Below are 21,747 nucleotides of genomic sequence, written 5' to 3' on the forward strand. Positions count from 1 at the left end.
TTATGTTGGTGTCAACAAAAGGATTCCGAACCGGAAGTTAACGAGTAGGTGACTGTCTCCTGCAGCGGTGCGGATCCAATTGCGCTTATAGTCAATGCCGCTAACCGAGGTGCCGTGTTGTTCTCTCGCCGTCCAAGGACAAGGATCTTTCGATCACGCTGTAAGGACTTAACCCGATGGCGAAGCTGCGTATAAAGTAGGGGGAAGATCGCCGTTTAATGGAGCAAATGGAAGTAATCGGGGTTATTAATGTGAAACGGACAACGGGGCAGAATGCTCGTGTGTGATGCGGCCGAACGCGCGCGCCGCGCCGCTGCAGTATACGCGCAGAGGCGCGTGAGTCCTCTGCGCTACATCGACTGTCAATTTAGTGCGTTGTTTTAGTAATATCGTGTCAAATCGAGACCTGAATGGTGCTATATAGTTCGAGTTTTGTGTACTAAATCATAGCTGTTTATTAATATAAGGTACATTGATGTGTTATTGTTTTGATGGCGTCTCATTCGTTATTATATTATAACGGGGTCAGAGCAGCCGGTGGTAACAGTACCGATGTGATCTGTTTTTGGTTATAACGTTAACAATACACGACACATTTCCCACAAGCAGCATAAGTGTTTTTGCCGTGACACAGATTAGATGCATCTGGTTTAGCTGTGTGTATGCTGCTATGTCAGTGCATCCGTGTGCGTGTGTGTACTAAACAAGCTACAATAAACGGTGAATCTTACGCTACCCGTCATGATGGCATCCGGTGCTAAAGGGAAACCGGGGGGAGGGGGGCTCGCACCCGTGAAATCTTTCCCGTACCCCTGCTTGTGCGAGGAATCGACTCGAGGTTTGAAATCAAAGAGCCTTCCTACGCTCAACGAGAATCAGGCTCCGGAGGCGGATCAGACGCTGCTGTCCGGTCCGCACGGCTCGTCCCGGTGCGGCTCTCCGGTCAGGACAGAGTGTCGTGAGCCGGAGGGTCGCGGTGCCGCCGTGCTCGTGAGGTTCAGACTGCCGCAGATCCCGGTGCGACGCTATGTGGACAGGATCCTGTCGGACTCCCGATGCTTCTTGTTCTGTATGTGTTATCTCACCTTTATTCAGTCACTGATGGTGTCCGGATATCTCAGCAGCGTCATTACCACAATAGGTAATATACCTGACCTCGAGCACTCTGTTGAAAAAATCATTAGAGACTATCACATGAATTCAAATGGTTATAATGGAAATTGTATCGATATAGTGATTTTTTTCTGGTAATACGTTGGGATGTTATTTGGTGGATGGGTACCAATTGAAAACCATTACATCCTAGAATAAGACCAAACACAACAAACAATGGAATATCATAAACGTTTTGGTAGCACTTTACATTAAGGTAACCTTTATAAAGCATTTCGTAATGTGTTCATTAATGATAAATAAGTCATTAAAAAATGCATTATGAAGCAGTTATAACTGCATGAATAAAAAGAGGGATTCTAACGAAAGCGGCCAAATAGTGAGCCATGTTTAACTCACATGTTATAAATGCTTAATAAATGTATTTATTTATTTATTTATTAGACTGGAAAGCAGATTCATTATTATTATTATTATGATATTATTATTTAATTTTTCATTTGTAAATTACATATTAATCATTAATGAACACATTTATAAATGCTTCATAAAGGGTACCTTAATGTAAAGTTTTACCAAAGTTTTAATAGTAAACAGTCAATCATTCATAATTGAAACCATTGGAAATGTTTTAATAATGTCTCTCCTTTGCACTCTAATATTATAATCAGACAACTGAAATTCCTAGCTCAGTGTTAAGAGAATGGCTAACAATGCCAAGGTCATGGGTTCAATGCCAGGGATTGCACATACCCAGAAACAAATGTATAGTAATGTAAGTCGCTTTGGTTAAAAGTGTCTGCCAAATGTGTAAATGTAATGTTTTGACATGTTTTATTAAATGTCCACTTTTTAGAAAAGCGTTACAGTCTGCGGAGCTCAGAGTCAGGTCTGCTAGTCAGCTGTTTTGACATCGGTAGTCTCATCGTTGTGGTCTTCATCAGCTACTTCGGTGGCCGGGGACAAAGACCTCGCTGGCTGGCCATAGGGGGCATCTTCATTGCAGTGGGGGCTGCCCTCTTTTCATTACCTCACTTCATCTCCCCACCCTATCAACTGGAAGAACTGAACAGCACGGTAGGGGGTGAAGGACTGTGTGCAAGCGGGAACAGCAGTGGGCAGGAGAAGCAGACGATGTCCAGGTGCCAGCGAGACCGCGAGGAGAGTGAGCACGCTCTGTACGTAGTGCTTTTCATCTGCGCTCAGATCCTAGTGGGAATGGGTTCGACTCCCATATACACACTTGGGCCAACTTACCTGGATGACAATGTGAAGAAAGAGAATGCATCTCTGTACCTGGGTACGTGTAGTGTGTGTGTGTTAGTTATCTGCCCATGTTTTCTTAGTGTTCGTGCTGATAGAGAACACTTGATGAAATAATTTACATTTAGATTTACATTTCGTCGTTTAGCATATCCTTTTATCCAAAGTGACTTAGGAATTGAGGAACAAAGGAATCACTATAGCAAAATAACAAAATGTACAAGTGCTTCACGACTGAGCACAATTGGCTAAATCACAGTATACCTAGCTTGTACTTGTTTGTTTATGAGAATGGACAGAATAGAACTAAAAGTAAGTACTAGTGTTTTCTGAAAGATAATAAAATTTAATCTTGCTACGAATGTATAAAATAAATTGACACAAGCATCCGCCTTAAGACACAGGTGTCTTGTGGTGATTTGGAAATGCCCTTTTAAAGATTTTAACACATAAAGTGACATCTACTTAAAGCTTCCCATGAAATTGAGTGTCATCTAGCCAACCTTTCCCTTTCAAAACACTATGGTGGCTGACACAGGACTAAGATGTTGTCATGTTCTCGCTTCTTTGCCAAAGGAGCTAATCTATTTATGAAACGCCCTCTGTAGAGCAGTTTGTCTATTTAGGGCTACTGTAGAAACAACATGGTGAATTCCATGTCAGTGTATGTAGATCGAAATGGCTCATTCTGACGAATTTACAGGGTTTTGCATCTGAATTCTTTATATATAGTTTAAAAGCAGACGCTTAAAGGGCATAAACAAAACACTTTGTTAGTAGCGGATATTTAAAGAAAATGTCAAGATACATACAATAGCCTGAGATAGTCAAAGAAGGTCTGTAATACTCTTTGTGTGTGTTTATGTGTAGCTATCATGTATGTAATGGGAGCTCTTGGACCAGCTGCCGGGTATCTGCTGGGTGGGATTCTGATCGGGTTCTACGTTGACCCTGGTACCATTGTCAGTATTGACCAGAGTGACCCACGGTTTGTGGGAAACTGGTAAGGCAATCTCTTTCCCTCTCTCCGGCTTTTTCTTTCTCTGTTGATGTAGTTAATCAGCACTATGTAAGGATTAAAATTCTCTTCATCTTGTTTTCAGGTGGAGCGGTTTCCTCCTGTGTGCTGTGGCAATGCTGTTGGTAATCTTCCCCATGTTTTCCTTTCCTAAAAAACTTCCGCCCCGCCACAAGAAAAGTAAGAGGCATGGGATTAAGACTGGAGATGTATCCAGTGATGATGAGATGATGAAGGAAAAGAGCCAGGCCGTCTCATCCTCCATGGGGTTTGACAAGAACATCAAAGGTGAAGATCAAAAATTTCCCAAAATAATCTAAACCACATCTGTAATCTAGATTGCTATTTAATGATTTTGTGAGATGTTTTAATTTGGATTTAGTTCTACATTTTGAATTATAATTTACATTGAACGGATACAAATGTGTAATAAAAATTCTCTCTTTTTCTTTCACCAGATTTGCCCAAAGCAGCAGTACGAATTCTGAGCAATGTGACCTTTTTATTTGTTAGTTTGTCGTACACAGCGGAATGTGCCATCGTCACGGCTTTCATCACTTTCATTCCCAAATTTATTGAGTCTCAATTCAGTGTCCCTGCATCTAATGCCAGTATATACACAGGTACAAAAACACCCACGTGCGGATCTGATCATAGCATTCAGTGTGTGTTTATTAATCCGTGTTTGTGTGTGTAGGTCTGATCATTGTGCCAAGTGCAGGTGTGGGTATAGTTCTCGGTGGCTACATCATAAAGAAGCTGAAACTGGGTGCAAGAGAAGCAGCAAAGCTTGCCATGATTTGCAGCGGTGTGTCCCTTCTTTGCTTCTCTACGCTGTTCATTGTCGGCTGTGAGAGCATCAACCTCGGCGGAATCAATATCCCATACACCACCGGGTAATGGAGAAGAGCTTCCAGACACATAAATATGACTCACAGACACTCTTTGCCAAACATGAGCTGGACTGAATGATGTTCGATCTGCATTTTGCAGGCCCACCCTGACTCTGTCTCACCGGAACCTGACGGGAAGCTGTAACGTCAACTGCGGCTGCAGGATCCACGAGTACGCACCTGTCTGTGGTTCGGATGGCATTACATATTTTAACCCATGCTTGGCTGGCTGCAGCAACATTGCCAACTACACCTCAGGAGTGAGTTATTTTATGTTTACACTGCCCACAGATCCCCTTGAAGTAAAAACAGGTTAATAGTTAGCTTAGTTTATTTATTTTTACAATTTGACATCCACTGTTTTAAACATGTGACTGGTGCAAAACATTATGCTTGATTTCTGACAGTTAAAAAACAGCACAAGAAATTGTTGTACAGCAAGTGTGCATTTTCGGTAGGTTCAAATTGAGCAAATATCACATTGACATGCTTTGCAAATTAAGTGGGTAGATTTAAAAATACTGCGTCTTCGTTTACATAATTATGAATAAACAAGTAAGCCACTGTACCTTCATTTTTAATGGCATAAAGACAGAAATATCTTCGAAAATATGACGGAAATCACATATTCTATGTCACTATAAGTGTGAGTGGCTTATTATTTTAATAAATTAATATAAAAACGTACACAAGCCGATGAAAGCTGAATTGTGACTAGTTTCCCTTCATGCATTTGGCTACCCTGAGATCAGAATGAATTTGCACTTAATTTGATTATTTCATATGGGTCTAAAAACACCTCTCTGTCCCCCACTCAGATCAGAAACTATTCAGACTGTGCATGCGTTCAGAGCAGACAGGTCATCACTCCGTCGGGGGGAAACCACGAGCTGCAGGTGGTGATCGTGAAGACATACCTGAACGAGAACGGTTACGCGCTGGCGGGAAAGTGCGAACGCACTTGCGGAACGCTCATAACCTTCCTCATTTTCCTCTTCATCGTCACTCTAATAACCGCCTGTGGGCAGCCGTCCGTCATCATCGTTACGCTCAGGTCCGTCTCTTTATACTGTAAGCTATTGTCTCTCTCTCTTTTTTTCTTTCTTATTCATTCTCTCTCTTCGAGCAGGTCGGTGGATGAGGAGGACAGGCCTTTTGCTCTAGGAATGCAGTTTGTTCTTCTCAGGACTCTTGGTAAGACTGACTGGATTTGGCAGAATCTAATAATAAGTTGGAGGAGTTTTCAATATGTTGTCTTTGCCTCTTTACAGCTTACATCCCCACTCCGATTTATTTTGGAGCTGTGATTGACACCACCTGTATGTTGTGGCAGCAAGACTGCGGTTTCCATGGATCCTGCTGGGAGTACGATGTCACATCCCTTCGGTTTGTTTACTTCGGGTTAGCAGCAAGCCTGAAGTTCCTGGGCTTCCTCTTCATCTTTCTCACCTGGTATTCGCTGAAGCGCCGTGAGGAGCAGACGAACACACATCCGCACACTCTTTCTCCTCTGGACACGGTGAGCCACCTCATCTGCCACGCCGGAGGTCACAAAGGCCACGCCCGCACACGCTCTTGTCCTGTCTTCCTGCCACGCCCACCTGAACACACCCACGCTGCAATGCCAAATGGGCACTCCCTTAGCCGTGGTAACAGTTGCCCTGGCAATGGCCTGAAAGCAATAACTCCACCAATACGGTCTCTTGAGAAAGTGGGAGTCTAAGAGAAGTGTAACCACACACCAGTACACATGCATGCACACTCATACATCATACAATTCTGAAGGCAGTTGCTTATAGCCATTGCTGGTGCCTTTTTTTAAACACACAGACACTTCAAGTAGATCTCAACACAGTCAATTTGTAAAGCACTGATTAGTAATAACACTTTTTTAGACAGAATACCTCAGTAGGACAAATACCTCTTATCATATCTCCATGTCCTGTAGGTGTCATGTAGGTTGCGCACACGCTCTTCCTAGCAGATGAATATAGTTACTTGCTCATCTCAATTTTGAAAACAGCGAAAGGGAAAGAGACTGCATCCTTTACTATGCAAACTCCTCCCATAGCACTGTCAAAAATATATTAGCTCCACCTACCCTACAAACCTTTCTTACAGCGCTAACTCCACCCAGTCATATTATCTTCATCAAAACGGCAAACTCCTCCCATAGCACTTACTTCACCAAATCATACAAGCCCTTGCCAACTCAAAAGTCTTCACCCGACATATTAACGCTCCCCAAACTGAGAATTTTTCCCATATCGCTAACTCCACCTAAATCATATAAGCCCTCCCACACTGCAAACTCCTCCCACAGCACGGTCTCCATGCAAACCATATTAACATAGTAGTTAGAAATTTACTGAGGGGGTTGAGGGATGAAACTAGATTTTTGCTCTTTTCCTTATTTATGCCACTTATTTTGAGTGTCTGACAAAATTTCTTTGTGTGTCCTAATTGTCTTACCGTTTGACTTTTGTGCATCATATCAGTATTCATGTCACCTTCCCTTGGTCTTGATTGCATCTGATTTTGGTGGTCAACCGTCATCTGTGTAAATGACATGTACACAAAACATGCATGACATATCAGCGAAACATCATGTCATCAAATTTCTAAAAACTTCAACACGCACATCTTCTGCTATCAAGTATTAGTGGTGTTCATCATAACAGGGTTATTATAAAACATTCAATAACTGTCTGAACCAGCTTTAAACAGAAACCAGTTGATCATGATATGACTTCGATAGAAGCAGAGCAGAGTCTACACATTTACTGGACTACAGGTGATGAAATGTTTTTCCTCACCTTTATTCCAGCCATTCTTTTGTTATTGTGCGCTGTTTGTGAACAGATGATGCATTAATACGATTATTTATTTGAAGGTGTGCCAGGGTTTGGTTACCAATAGCAAACCTGGAGAAATTATTAACTAACTGTTTTGGTTTACATGTACATATATAAATAAATGATTTGTGTCAATAAAAATGTTTAAATGAAATTGTTCTTTGTGTGGTATATTTAATTCCTGTTCACTTTATGATTCTCTATTCAATCCCTGCATGATACAACAATTATTTAATACATTATTTTTCATGCTATTAAAACACTGACCGTTATGTGACAATTGACTATGGAAAACCATGCTTTAAAAACACAATTTAAGAGACTTCACATGAGTATTTTAAGTAAGTATTGAAAATTAAAGATATCTGATCAGTGATCAGTACGGTGAAAACCTTTGGCTAAAACCTTTTCATATTTGATACTTGCATGTAATTGTAGTCACCACAGGCCCATATATTTAATGAAATAATTCCCTGTTCAAATAGTTTTAACAACACTGTATGTTTAATCATAAATATGCACGTCGTGTTAAGCACCCTGGCCCCGCCCACCAGTAGGCGGCGCTGTGATCGAGTCGGTACGTTGCCGCGTGGGTTTCTCGTCGTGACACGCGTCCGCTACGTGTTCCGGTCCTTTCGCGTGCTCCGTAGAGCTGTCGCGTGTACCGTAATCATGGCTCTCTACAACTTTAAAAAGATTATGGTGGTTCCCACCGCTAAGGTAGGACGTTTATCCTTCGTTTTTGTTCACGTAACGTTATGTGTGATTAAATGTTGGAAGCGATGTCGCCCGAGCTTTCGTAAATTACGGACACTGACAGTTTGTGTCTCGAACATCACACACACACGTGCATTCGGTGTCGAGCCTTTATGTGTTTGTGTGTTTTTCGATGTTTTATTACCGACAACATTCTGCGATAGTTTAAAATTCATGTAAAAAAACGAATGTAATGACCTAGAAACCCTCACAGAAATGTTAACAGATGTTATGGTTATAACGGGAATTGCATTCATTTTAATGGAAATATAATGATCTCGTCGGTATTTGTTGGCCACTGCTGCCACCATTAAGTCCTACAGGAATAAGACCCACAAATACATACATAGCTGGTTCATAATAGCAAATGTAATGAGCCATTTGGGTTTTTGTCTTTTCCGTGGAAGATAAATGTTACACATTCATAGTAATACTATGTATGGCTGTGACAAGTGGGTTGATAATTCTTGATCTTTAAGATTGTATAAACAGTATTTCTTAATGCAAAACTTTTATCATAACTCGCGTAAAATGTTTTTGTTCCTTTTCTGCAGGACTTCATTGATTTGACTTTATCCAAAACCCAACGTAAAACTCCCACTGTCGTACACAAACACTATCAAATTCACAGAATAAGACATTTCTATATGCGCAAAGTCAAATTTACCCAGCAGAACTACCATGATCGGCTGTCTCAGATCCTCACAGACTTCCCCAAACTAGATGTAAGTCCTACACAGAATTCACAACACAAGTGAAACAAACGCTGATGCTTTTCAATCATTAAATTTTCATTTTTTTTATCAGGACATCCACCCCTTCTATGCTGACCTGATGAATGTGTTATATGATAAAGATCATTATAAACTGGCTTTGGGTCAGATCAACATCGCAAAGAATCTGATTGACAAGTGAGTCAGTCTGTTGTTCAATTCAATTCAACTTTATTTATATAGCACTTTTCACAATTTGTATTGTTCCAAAGCAGCTTTACAGGGGAAAAATAACCCCCCCCCCAAAAAGGGCAAAACACGCTACATGGTGTTTTATATAGTAAATTAAATTATTCTAGTAAATAATATCAAATGTCAGCATCTCCTGGTGGTTTATTTAGCATATGATGCATTAAGTGAATGCTTGGCTGAAAAGATGCGTCTTTAGTCTAGATTTAAATTGGGCGAGTGTGTCTGATCCTCGAATAATATCAGGAAGGCTATTCCAGAGTTTAGGTGCTACGTATGAGAAAGCTCGGCCCCCTTTGGTGGATTTAGTTATTCTAGGTATTATCAAAAGTCGTGCATTTTGAGATCTTAGAGAGCGTGATGGCTTGTAGTGTGATAGAAGCTCTGTTAGGTAGGTAGGGGCTAAACCCTTTAAGGCTTTATAAGTGATTAAAAGAACTTTAAAGTCAATACGATACTTAATGGGTAGCCAGTGAAGGGTTGATAAGATTGGGGTTATGTGATCGTATTTTCTGGACCTGGTTAGAACTGTTGTGTTTCTCTACCTTGTTGTGCACTTTTTAAATATGTAAATGGTTTTTTTTATCATAAGCATTGTGACTGCAATAGTATAGGGTTATACATGATTTTCACATTTAGTCTCTTAAGTACGATCTGATGAGGTTTATCTTATGTACTATGTGTGTCTGTGTAGTGTTGCTAAAGATTATGTGCGCCTGATGAAATACGGAGACTCGCTGTATCGCTGCAAACAGCTGAAAAGGGCAGCGCTGGGTCGCATGTGCACCATCTTAAAAAGACAGAAACAGAGCCTGGAGTATTTGGAACAAGGTGCGTATGCTTATTGACTCTCACACAGTTGTTCAGATGTGCTTTTTAAGTATATGGAAACAGTGTTTGTTTTCTCACAGTCCGGCAGCATTTGTCCCGTTTACCCACTATTGACCCGAACACCAGAACCCTCCTTCTATGTGGATACCCAAATGTCGGCAAGTCCAGCTTTATCAACAAGGTTCGCTTATGTTAAACATAAAACAAACACACACACAAAGTGTTAACATTGCAGATTTTAATGTTAAGTGTTATTGGGCTGTTTGCAGGTAACCCGCGCTGACGTGGAGGTTCAGCCATATGCCTTCACCACCAAATCTTTATTCGTGGGTCACATGGATTACAAATACCTGCGTTGGCAGGTGAGTGATTAGCGCTATGAATAATGGGACATAATTTATTATAATCATATTAGACGGTTTGTCAAATTTGAAATTTGCGGGTTTCATATAGCAATAATTTTCAATAAATTTGAAATTCTAGCGTTTCATATAGCAATATTTTTCTAGTCGTGGCTCCTGCTGATCTGTCCGTGAATGTGTAGGTTGTTGACACCCCTGGAATTCTGGATCATCCTTTGGAAGAAAGGAATACTATAGAAATGCAGGCCATCACAGCTCTGGCTCACCTGCGTGCCGCTGTGCTTTACATCATGGATCTGTCTGAGCAGTGCGGGCACACACTTTCCCAACAGTTAGAACTGTTCAACAATATAAGGCCGCTGTTTGCCAACAAGGTACACAAACACACAATAAATACAACGGAATAATACAGCGCCATTGTTAGGAAACAGCAGTCATGATTGTTTGCATCTGATGCAGCCTCTGATCGTGATGGCCAATAAGTGTGACGTAAGGAAGATCAGCGAGCTGTCTGAAGAGAATCAGGTGAGTGAGATTTTTACCTACTATTATTATTGGTATTTCAATATAAGCAGGAAATAAAAAAAAGGTTTAAAAGCCACTGTTCGTTAAATTTTGAAGACTGTCGCATTTGGAACATTCTAACTGGTCTCTGTATGTGTATATAGAAAATCATTTCGGACCTCATTGCTGAGGAGATCACAGTGATCGAGACTAGCTCTCTGACAGAAGAGGGAGTGATGCTGGTGAAGACTGAGGTAAGATCAGCTAGTCACCTTCAGTTCCCTAGCACACGCTTTAAAATCAGCTTTATTCACCAGGTGTTTAACATTGTGTCCTAACCAGATGTGGTGCAACAAGCAATAAAACTTAAAGGGATCATTCACCCTCTCAAAAGTCTGTCATAATTTACTCACCTTCGAGTTGTTCCTAATCTTTATACATTTTTTATGTTTTGATGAACACAGAGAAAGATAATTTGAAGAATGCTTGTAACTAAACAGTTATTGGACCTCATTGACTACCATAGTAGGAAAAAATACATGGTCATTTTTGTGTTCTGTTAAACACGAAAATATTTTGAGGAACGTAGAACCACAAACAGTTCTGGGGCACTTTTGACACCCAGTGTCATTTTTTCAGCTATGGTAGTCAATGGGGTCCAAGAACTGTGGTTATAAGCATTTGTCCAAATATATTTCTCTTTGTTTAGCCAAACAAAGAAATGTATACAGGTTTGGAACAACTAGAGAGTAGGTCATTCAGGACTTAATTTTCATTTTTGGGTGAACTATCCCTGATCTGGTGCAGCATACTGAAAATACAACTTGTGTGTTTATTTACAGGCTTGTGATCAGCTGCTGGCACACCGTGTGGATTCAAAGATGAAGGGCAAGAAGGTCCATGATGTTCTGAACAGACTCCACCTGGCAATGCCCAACAAAAGAGATCAGAAGGTATAGTAACTGTCACAAACATCATAACAAATCACAGTTGTGTATATAGGTTTTTATGTTAATTAGTCGATTTGTGTTGCAGGAAAGACCTCCATTTATTCCAGATGGGGCACTGGTCCGAAAGAAAGCAATGGAGACAGATGCTCCGAAACGCAAGCTGGAGAGAGACCTTGAAGTTGAGCTGGGAGATGACTACACGTTGGACTTGCAGAGTACAAGACACACGCACATATACTTTTATGTACTCAAAATATATTCATGCTTCAGTCATGTCTGACAGTACATCTGTGTGTGTTTAGAATACTGGGATTTGATGAATCCGGATGAAAGGCAGGATAGGGTTCCTGAGATCTGGGAGGGACACAATATCGCCGATTACATCGACCCAGAGATCATGAAGGTGAGAAACGCAATCAAACATTTCTTCCTCAGACTTCATGTCACTTTTTGAAATTTGTTCTGATTCTTTTCTCTCTCATTTCTCCATCTTGTTTTCAGAGGCTGGAAGACTTAGAACGGGAAGAGGAACTGCGCGAGAAGGCTGGGGAGTATGACTCCGAGGAAGAGACTGAGGACGAGGAGATGCAGGAGATTCGACAGCTGGCCAATCAGATTCGAGAGAAGCGTAAACTGAAGATTCTCGAATCCAGAGAAAAAGATACAAAAGGACCCAGAATGCCCCGCACAGCCAAAAAGGTGTGCCTTGCTGTTTTGGTGTTAAAATGATAGCAGATAGTTTTAGATAGTCAGTTATTATAGTTATTTATTTGAATAAAAAGTGCATTTGAATGAATCTCCAAAATGCCTATGTCACAATCACAGTTTTTGCAAACTGTTCAATATTCCGCTTGTTAAAAAATGTAATGATTTGATTGATGTATGTGGATGCAGGTGGAAAGAGGCACTCTGGAGAAGGATATGTCTGATCTGGGTTTGGACATGACAGATAAAGATGATGTAAGCATCTTAACGCTTTTACTGTAATTTTTTTGTTATCACGCATGAATGTTTTTGCATGCTATATGGGTTTCTATGTTTATTTACCACGTGTTTATCGTGTGTACCTATAGAGTCACTATGCTCGGAGGTCTCGCTCTCTGGTGCGGAAAAGAAAGAGGGAAGTGTCAGCCCCACCGACATCACGCACTCGCAGTCAGAGTGCCTCAAGGCCTCCAAGGGACCAATCAGGAGTCAGAGATGTAAAGGTACCTACAGCTGTCTCTGCTATGAAATGAAGATTTTTAAACAATATTTTAAACAAGAATATAAATATAGCAGAAAGTTGACTTGTCTATCCTCTTTTCCCCCAGATGTTTAAGAAGGCGAAGCTCATGATGAAGAACTCTCAGAAGGAAATGAACAGACAGGGCAAGAAGGGAGAAGCTGACCGACATGTGTTTGACCTCAAACCTAAACATCTCTTTTCTGGGAAGAGGAAATCTGGTTCCACCAGTCGCAGATAATTCCTTGTTCACCAATTATATCTGTTTGAACATCTTACACCTGCCCTATATGCCTTTATTAATAAAAAAATATCCTAATCCATATTTTAGTAATTCTTTCTGATACAGAGGGCAAAACTGCTGTAAAAATGAAAGAATGATGTTATTTACGTGTACGTAATCATCCCAGGTCTTGTGTATGATTCTGGGGGTGCTGGCATGTGCACGATCATAGTTTTGAGCTCTTTATTAAAAAACAGAATATTAATTTGGACCTCAAGCTAATGTATGCAGCGGGAGTTAAATAAAACATTGAAATAATTAAGCCTTTCATTTGTGTCAATAATCCTTTGTCTGTGTAAACTGATCAAGATTTCTTTTTAACAAACTTAATGAAATTGTAAAGTGATAGTTTGCCCAAAAATAACCAGTTTGTCATTTATTCATCCTTCAAAACCTATGACTTTTCTTCTGTGGGAAAATTTTGAGAAATGCCTTTTGACATTTTCTACAGACGAAAGTCGGGTTTTGACGGTGATGAATTGTTTTGAGTTTCTGGGTGAACCATCCCGTCAGGCTTTTTGAAGGTAGTGTCATTTAGTGCTGTTACAGAAATGAACAGTGTGCAGTTTTTTTGTGTGGAATGAGAAATTAATTTTGTGATCATATTAACAATTATGTTATTTCGACATCGTTTAACTCGAGACTGCACATAATATTGTATATTACAGTCTGAAGCACCAGGACTTTTATTTTGACAGCATCTAAGCGAATCTCCCGGAAACAATCTCAGCCTCCACTATAGCAACAGTCTCGAAGCGTTTTACACCATTTCAAACTGCACATCAAAACATCACAGGAAAACAACGCGTTACGGCCGACGAAAGAAGTCTTCACTGTAATATAAATTAGTTGACACTCACACAATTGCCCGCGGACCTGCAGACGGCCCGAGCTCAGAGGATGGCGAATTACCGGGCGTTTCACACCCAGCTCGCGACCATCATGGAGACGCTGACGCGTGCGGCGGTGGCGGAGATCTGCGAACTGGTGGACGACGGCTACGCCGTTTTACACCTCGAGATCTCGCGCCACCAGAAGGAAAACGAGGAGCTCCGACGGAAACTCCAGCTCATAGATTCTATCATTGCGACGCGGGGTTTCTGTGACGAGAACGACGCTCGCTGTGACAGCAACGCTCGCGAAGCGCCAGTGAGCAAAAACACGTCCGGAGTAGAATCCACCAGCCGGGGGGCTTCAGCCGATGTGAGACATTGTTTTGAAAAGTTAATGTTGTGATGATATTGATGTTTCTCTAAAATCATGCACGTGCGTAATGTTTTGTTTTTCATTTTCAGTCTCTCGAGGATGGAGATCTGATTCAGATCAAACAGGAAGGTCTAGAGCAGACCCCCCATAGAGGTGAGAAATGTAGGGAAACCTGGTCATTTTTTAAATTTTAGTTAAAACTTATTTCACATCATGGACTGTTGCAAAACAACTTTTTTATTTGATATGTTTCTCGACAGAGGAAGATGACGATGATGATGGTGAAAGTGCAGTAACTCGCGAATCTCTCAAACCAGAAGTGTCTGAAATTTCAGGGCAGGATTCCCACATGCTCACACACTCCCCCGTGCATGACCCACACTGTCACACACATTTACACTCCCCTGAGCAAGACTCTCACTCTCATACACTAACATTTGCAGACACGCACTCAGGTGCCGACGAGTCCCAGCACTCCAGTGTTGATTTGACCGTTTCGGATGATGCTTCCTTCTCCCTCTCGCAAACCTTGTCGGAGACACAGGCCTCCCATCTTCGAGTGTTTCAGGAAGATTTGTGCGTGAAGCCAGATCTGGATCTGGTCTCTGACTGGGCCGCTCACTCTGTCCGTAACACCCTCGCACACTCACAGACCTCTCCGCAGAGGATTGGTGGGTCTGATCCTCTTGTATCCCATAGTTCCACTTTGTATGCTGCACATAGGCTTGTTGCCCTGGGGCACGTCTCAGGACTGGGTCTCTACGGGCGACTGGGCACTCTGCGGCTAGACGGCGCCAGCAAGAGACACTTCATCTGCTCAATTTGTGGAAAGAGTTTCACAACGTCGCAGAGTTTGGACACACACATGCGCATTCACACGGGAGAGCGGCCGTATCGCTGTGAGCAGTGCGGGAAGCGTTTTACTCAATCTGGTCATCTCACGGCTCACCAGACTGTCCATACAGGGGAGAGGCCTTACGAGTGCACACGCTGTGGGAAACGGTTCGCAGGAAAGCAGTATCTGCGCATACACACCAAAAAACACCATCCTGACTTACACACACTCTCACATGTACCATCACACACTCAGCAAGAATCACTGCCTTGACTTTTACAGAAACAGAGAGAATGCAGGATGCCATATTTGTCTATTTACTTTTTTCATATTTATATAAACAAAAGGTGCTGTGGGGGTGTCATGCAGCTGACTGAAGCTTTCAAATGTTTTGCTCTTTGTTTTTACGGCATGAAACACAAAAACCTGAGAAGCTACTTGATTTTTTGTACTGATGAGATTCTTTCTGTTAAATATTTAGTAAAACCTGCTTATGGAAGCCAATAAATGTGGGTTAAAACATCTATGTGAGCCAAAACTCATATTAAAGGGATGGTTCACCCAAAAATAATCTTAATAATTTTCTAGGCCTTGTGTAGTTACAAACCTATAAGACTTACTTTTTTCTACTGAACACAAAAGATATTTTGAAGAAGGTGGTAACCAAACAACACTAGCCCTCACTGACTTGCATTGTATAGACTCAAAACCACTGAGACATTTCTCAAAATCTGTTATTTTGTGTTGTGCCGATGAAAAGAGTAATATACAAGTTTTGATTGACATGGCAGTGAATATTTGAAAAAACATTATTGCATTTTTGGGTTAATTATCACTTTAAGACTCTTAAGGGCGCGCGTACACAGACATCAACTTGACATGTTCAACAAGAAATACGGGATTGCACATAAAGATGTACTTGATGTACAGGATAATGTGTGGTTATTTTAATGAGTTTAGTGAAATCTAAATTAGATTTAATAAGGTTTTACACTCTGTCAGTTTTATTTAATAGTATTAGTAGAATAAATGTTGGACAAAACAACTGTCCTAACGTTTCTAATGTGTTTGTTTCTTGATATCGTATATAAACTTAATACTACTTACAAATGAACTAGCTATCAACCCATCCGAGATTACCCGAAGTCTGCGAGTGTGTGAAATTATTGTCATGACAAAGAGACATTGCAACATGACTTTTCCGTGTAAATTTTCTTTTCCGTGTAAATTTTCCGTGTCTTGGTTTTATCTAAAAATGTATCCCCCGACAATAGTTAAAAGGGCCTTGTAGACATTTTGTTTTGAAGATTAGAGACTAAAGACAAAAACTGAAAGATGAGCCTAACAGCTGAAACTGGCAGTGTCCTCGGTTTAAAAAGTACTGTATGGAAACCTGGACACATCTCTTGAAACAGGAAAGTCTGGCTAGTGCCATTGCTAAAGTAATTAGTTTCATCACACTCAAGTTTATTCTACACAGTTTTGCTTTAACGTCATTAAATAAACAAAACCCAGAATAGAGAGGCTTAGTGAATTTAGAGCAGCTGTAGAAGAGATCTTCCGATGTAATACATGCACTCCTATTCATGGAAGGAGGCTCTTTGGGGAGTTCTGTTTTATTGTTATTGCAAGAGACTGAGAACAAGTTGGAGGAGCAGTTCAAAGACCAAGATTGTTTGTTACCTGCAAAACATGGAATAAAAAACATGGTTAAACAATTGTCATTTGTAATTATGGACTTAATCATTCACACACAATTTTTAGCAAACAAATGTATGGACAACATTTCAGCCAAACTGAGGTTCACTATAAAAGAGTATGTCAAATAATAAATGCCGGTAACACAAAGACGTTGATTTTGTTTTTTAGGTTTGTATGTGTACCTGGAGGAAATGGATGTGATCATCTATCTGTGAGAGCTTCTCCAGCTCAGCACTCCTCTTCACTTCTTCAATCTGCTCCAAGTTGCTTCAGGAGATCTTCAGTTTGATTCACTATAGTCTCTTCCAGACCTCTGATCAGCTGCGTTAGCTCAAGAGCGGCTTCTCTCAATGGAGCAGATACATTCAACAAAGATCCTCTCACTATCCTCCAATGCTGCCTGTGCAGAATGCTGTGTGCAGATGTGAGCAAACACATTTGCTTTAAAGTCCCCGCGCACCGGAAGTTGTGATCGTTTTTACTTGCGTATTCTGACACATTTTCGAGTGAAAATTAGTGGGGTCGTGGCTTGCGTTTATCACTGCGAATTGATTGGATGGTTAAACAGTTACGTTGATATTGAAATGAAACTGGCAGCAGGTTTAAGTGGAGGCGTTAACGGATGCTCCATCCAAGACTAATTTACGTCATTTGAGATAGATAGTCATTTCAAGGCGGAAGTGCATTTTCAGATTTTAACTGAAGATTATGAGGGTACATTAATTTAAAAAAGAAAAGGACCCACATTGATAAGCTATTTAATATACACAGTGCAATATTTCATGTTAAAATAAGAATTCACATTTTTTTATTTCACTGGGACTTTAAGCAAGCACTTTACACTTTAAAGTAATTGTCCATGTTTACAAAATGCGCCTGCGATATTGTTGTTTCAATTTAGCTTTACGCATGCGTTCTCTTTTAATGTGTTACCATGTGTTTTTATAAAAATAGGTCTGCCCCGTCCCCCAAGATATTTTCTTACTGTCCAGTAGGGTTATCTTATCCTGTATTAGTCATAACACGGAATCACACCAGATTGATATTTAATCACATAATAATTTACTAATGTAGTCTCTTATTATTTCCTGAAGTCTTATTCTGTTCTCTGAAAGAAAACATACATTTCATGAACGGTTTACAATAATGTCACATGTCACAGATTGTTTTACAAATATGCTATTCTTTTATTAATTCTATTTCATTATTGTAGCAGGCATCTGTACAATTGTAAAAACCTGTCAATATAAGTAACTCTGTAAATGTTAACTCACTAAAGAGAATGACAGAATTGCATTTACAAAATAGAAATTACACAAATGGACCTAAAAGTCACAATAAGCAAATAGCAAATTGTTTACATTGTGAGAACCTAAATGCATGTGTGTTTTCCAGGAGGGTGTGTGGGAGGAAAGAACAGGGAAACTTATTGGGGTCTGCTGATTTGTACATTGCCCTGGCAAATACATGATGAACCATTGCTAAATATACATCAAATAGAAAAGAGGCTAACAACCCGCAGGTGGTTGACACTCTCACTACTTTAAAAAATATCTGTCATATCATCTGCCAGTCTGAAAAAGTCAGTCCAGCATCTGACAAGGGTTGTCTGATTGACGCAGATATGATTGACATAATATGGGGTCTCTTTGGAACAGCAATGGGTTTGTTATACACAGGGATGCAGGGTATGGTGCCGTGTATTCCTCCAGCTCCTCTCTCCACCTCTGTCATAAGCTCTGATCAGGTAAGACCCATACATGTAATGCTACTTTTACAGTTCACAGTTTAGGTATCTTCAGGAGCAACTTGCCCTTAAATGACATGTGTGTCTCTTTATTAAATCTGGCCAAAATTATATAGCAAATACCTAACTTAAACAAAAGATCAGATAAACATCCTGCCTTTGTCTAATGACCAATGTCTTTTATTTCATTAATAAAAGTTCTGTAGAATAGTGAATGTAATTAAAAATAATTAAACATTTTACTGTTCCTTCTCTTACAACACATTTTGGAGGTAATGTTTGCATTAACATGCAACTTTTTTTAAACACGTAAGTAATTTATAATCAAGGTAGATGTTTTAGTATGTTTCATATACATACACTCACATATATATATATATATATATATATATATATATATATATATATATATATATAAATGTTTGTTTCTTTTTCCGGTGATTATTAAAACGTTTCTTTATTTTTTGCAGTATATGGGTTCTTGGCATTTCGTGGCAGCTGCTGCGTGGGATGAAGATGGTATAAAGTCCATCAAAGCCACTGACAGCTCTGTTCTTGACATTCAAAAAGGTGCAAACTTCACCCTTATAGTGACTGAACGTTGGCGCAGGTCAGTGTAAACAGAAAAACAATGGCCTTTAATATTTGCAATGCGTGTTTGAAGCATGAAAATGTTGCTTTCAATGATATCGCAGTGGAGAGGAGTGTCAGACCAAAACCTGGAACTACTGGGCTCACTCTATGACAGATCCATTACTTTTTAGAGAAGGTACGAATTGTTGTACAATTTAAAAAAAACATCAGGCAGAGCTGCATGTATGTGATTCATAACTTCTATCTTCTATCATTATTTATTTCACATATGAGCAGATTTAGATTCCATTGCGACAATCTGGGATGGCAGGTGGATAAACTGCCCCTCATGCATCGTAATATTGATCATGGATGAAGACTACGAAGTCAGCGCTATGTTATTTTGTCAGTATTATTTAGATCTTCATGTGAATGAATTTGAATGAATCATTTTTGATGTGGTTCGAGTTAAAGAGCACAAGAGTGTTTTTAGAAGTTCTGTCTGTTTAATAAATCTGTCCATCTTGCATTGCAGCACGTGATGAAAAGACACCAGATAATGTGATTGAGGAATTTAAGTCAAAAACAGAATGTGTTCTCATGAAAGATTTTATGAAGACGCCACTGACAAAAGGTCAACCAAACTTTGTGTCTTAGTCTTATTTCCTAATATACATTATTTTGGGGGTTTATCATCGTTTGATCAAACGTTAGTTAAAAATAACCTTTTCTTTTTCTTTTTCAGGTTATTGTAAACAATAAAACTGGTCAAAACAAAGAGGTAAGTAAGAGCACTGAAGCTTAAAACTGTCAGTTTCTACTGAATATGACACATTTCGCGACTACAGTTATATGATTCATTGTGTCATTCTCAAAGGTTGCCAGCAGCCGCAAAGATCTTCATGTCATGGATGTGACTTTTGCACTGCAGCGGGTTCAATAAAAATCTAAACGGTGAAAGGTTTGTGTTAAAGTTTCATTAAGTAAATCACTAGAAGGAAAAATTACCAGGGCAAACAGAACCTGTGCATGAGGGATTTTGGAAAAATAGTTCATGAAAAAAACTTTGTGTCAGCCTTAGTTTTTGTTTTGTCACAAATTGCCAGCAGAACCTGAATTTACATTTACAGATGGGACTTTTCGTGGAAATGCAAAAACTGTGTAGCTGTAAAAAGAATATTAAGAATAAGAGTTAAAATAAGGGCCTTTATAGGCATACACAACCAAACAAACAACAATATTTGCATTTATATTATATATAAACGCTTTTTATTGATAAATGAACAGTATTTTTTAAAATACACTGTAAAAATATAACCCAAAAACATTTAGGGTCTAAAATAGTTTTAAAGCCCTATTAATTTCACAATTCTTATCAACTGATTTTGTTCGTCATGTTCAAATGTACCTGTGCAAATTATACAAATACATTTAATTTCAAGATTTAATTTTACAGTGTATACAGATCAATTTCACATTTCACTTTCATACAGTGAAATAATACACAGTAACTACAGACCCGGTTTAGTTATTTTGTGTTTTGTCTACAGTAAGTATTGAGTTACAGAGTCATTACAGACTTCTGAGCTCAGTAAAATAATGACAAATTTGCCTTAAACGTCTTTTTGTTCAATGTATAGATTGTCTTTCAGTTATTTCCAGCTTTTTATGCTTTGGTATAAAATGACAACTATTTTTAAAAAGCAATATTTTCATTTCAACTCTGTACTCAGTTACTTAATGCTACAATTAACAAGACATAAAAAACCGACACCAAGCAATACACAATATTTTTCCTTTAGTCATGTGTTCCACCATTTTCGTCTCTAACCTTGATTGTTCCTATTTAGTTTTCTTATAACTGTGCATCGTGCTCATCTTACTGATTCACAATATATAATAACAATTAATTACTTTTATTAGAATACACTTTATATTAATATGAACTAGTTTCACAGCAATCATTTATAAGTTCCATACTGTAATGTTTCATCGCCCATGGATATAACAAAATTATGATGTGTATGAAACATTAAACCTACACTGTAAAAAGTGACTGTAGTTTGCCAGGAACTTGCTGTAAATTTACATTTATGTCATTTACTGGCAACAGTTTGTTCAAAGATAAATTATCAATTAACATTAACAAGTATTTATCCTTACAGAAGAAAACTATAAAATAACAGCCTCATGCAAAGCAACAGAAAGGTTTGTGGATTTCTGGTTCCCAGAATGCTTTGCATGAGGCTGTTATTTTATAGTTTTTTCTGTAAAGATGAAGACTTGTTAATTTTTAATATTCGTTTATCTTTGAACAAACTGTTGCCAATAAATTAGATAAATATAAATCTACACTAAGTTTCTGCCAACTATAACTACAGCAACAACGTTTGCAGTGTACATTAACACAACACATCGAATCTAAACACATATATTTCTGTTTGCTACAAGCTTAATGCACTTCAATACATTTCCCTGTTTTTTTTTTATCTTGGCAGGGTCTCCAACATGTTTGCATTCCGACGTTTAGCATCCTAAACCTCTCAAATGTAATACTTCCTTTTTGCTTTGCTTTTGTTTCCTCATAAATGTCTATCTTAAAACCTGAGATGCCTTTCAAAACCATCTACTATAAACATTTTTGTAAGAATTTCTTCCTAAAGGTTTAAA

At 39.3% G+C, this 21,747-nt stretch overlaps 4 protein-coding genes across 4 annotated transcripts; all 4 read left to right on the forward strand.

The window, feature by feature from the left end:
* Positions 1-27: 27 nt before the first annotated feature.
* slco5a1a (solute carrier organic anion transporter family member 5A1a) lies at positions 28-7,293 on the forward strand. Its single transcript, XM_079451421.1, has 10 exons — positions 28-1,141; positions 1,970-2,413; positions 3,247-3,379; positions 3,480-3,682; positions 3,853-4,017; positions 4,092-4,290; positions 4,388-4,547; positions 5,106-5,341; positions 5,417-5,481; positions 5,559-7,293. The coding sequence occupies exons 1-10, from the start codon at positions 742-744 to the stop codon at positions 6,008-6,010; spliced, it is 2,457 nt and encodes an 818-aa protein (XP_079307547.1). The 5' UTR covers positions 28-741; the 3' UTR covers positions 6,011-7,293.
* A 394-nt stretch (positions 7,294-7,687) lies between these two features.
* On the forward strand, positions 7,688-13,283 carry gtpbp4 (GTP binding protein 4). Its single transcript, XM_079451435.1, has 16 exons — positions 7,688-7,862; positions 8,453-8,623; positions 8,706-8,809; positions 9,555-9,691; positions 9,772-9,872; positions 9,961-10,053; positions 10,236-10,427; positions 10,513-10,578; positions 10,722-10,811; positions 11,400-11,510; positions 11,593-11,722; positions 11,810-11,910; positions 12,009-12,206; positions 12,402-12,467; positions 12,581-12,715; positions 12,821-13,283. Exons 1-16 carry the CDS (start codon positions 7,815-7,817, stop codon positions 12,971-12,973), a joined length of 1,896 nt encoding a protein of 631 aa, XP_079307561.1. The 5' UTR covers positions 7,688-7,814; the 3' UTR covers positions 12,974-13,283.
* Positions 13,284-13,654: 371 nt separating this feature from the next.
* LOC306891316 (uncharacterized protein) lies at positions 13,655-16,775 on the forward strand. Its single transcript, XM_079451454.1, has 3 exons — positions 13,655-14,218; positions 14,311-14,374; positions 14,482-16,775. Exons 1-3 carry the CDS (start codon positions 13,916-13,918, stop codon positions 15,327-15,329), a joined length of 1,215 nt encoding a protein of 404 aa, XP_079307580.1. The 5' UTR covers positions 13,655-13,915; the 3' UTR covers positions 15,330-16,775.
* Positions 16,776-18,240: 1,465 nt separating this feature from the next.
* apom (apolipoprotein M) lies at positions 18,241-20,037 on the forward strand. Its single transcript, XM_079451478.1, has 7 exons — positions 18,241-18,504; positions 18,975-19,114; positions 19,200-19,273; positions 19,375-19,482; positions 19,613-19,711; positions 19,823-19,858; positions 19,955-20,037. Exons 1-6 carry the CDS (start codon positions 18,382-18,384, stop codon positions 19,837-19,839), a joined length of 561 nt encoding a protein of 186 aa, XP_079307604.1. The 5' UTR covers positions 18,241-18,381; the 3' UTR covers positions 19,840-19,858; positions 19,955-20,037.
* The last annotated feature ends 1,710 nt before the right edge of the window (positions 20,038-21,747 follow it).

This window comes from Barbatula barbatula (assembly GCF_947034865.1).
Source record: "Barbatula barbatula genome assembly, chromosome: 3".
Classification (NCBI taxonomy): Eukaryota; Metazoa; Chordata; class Actinopteri; order Cypriniformes; family Nemacheilidae; genus Barbatula; species Barbatula barbatula.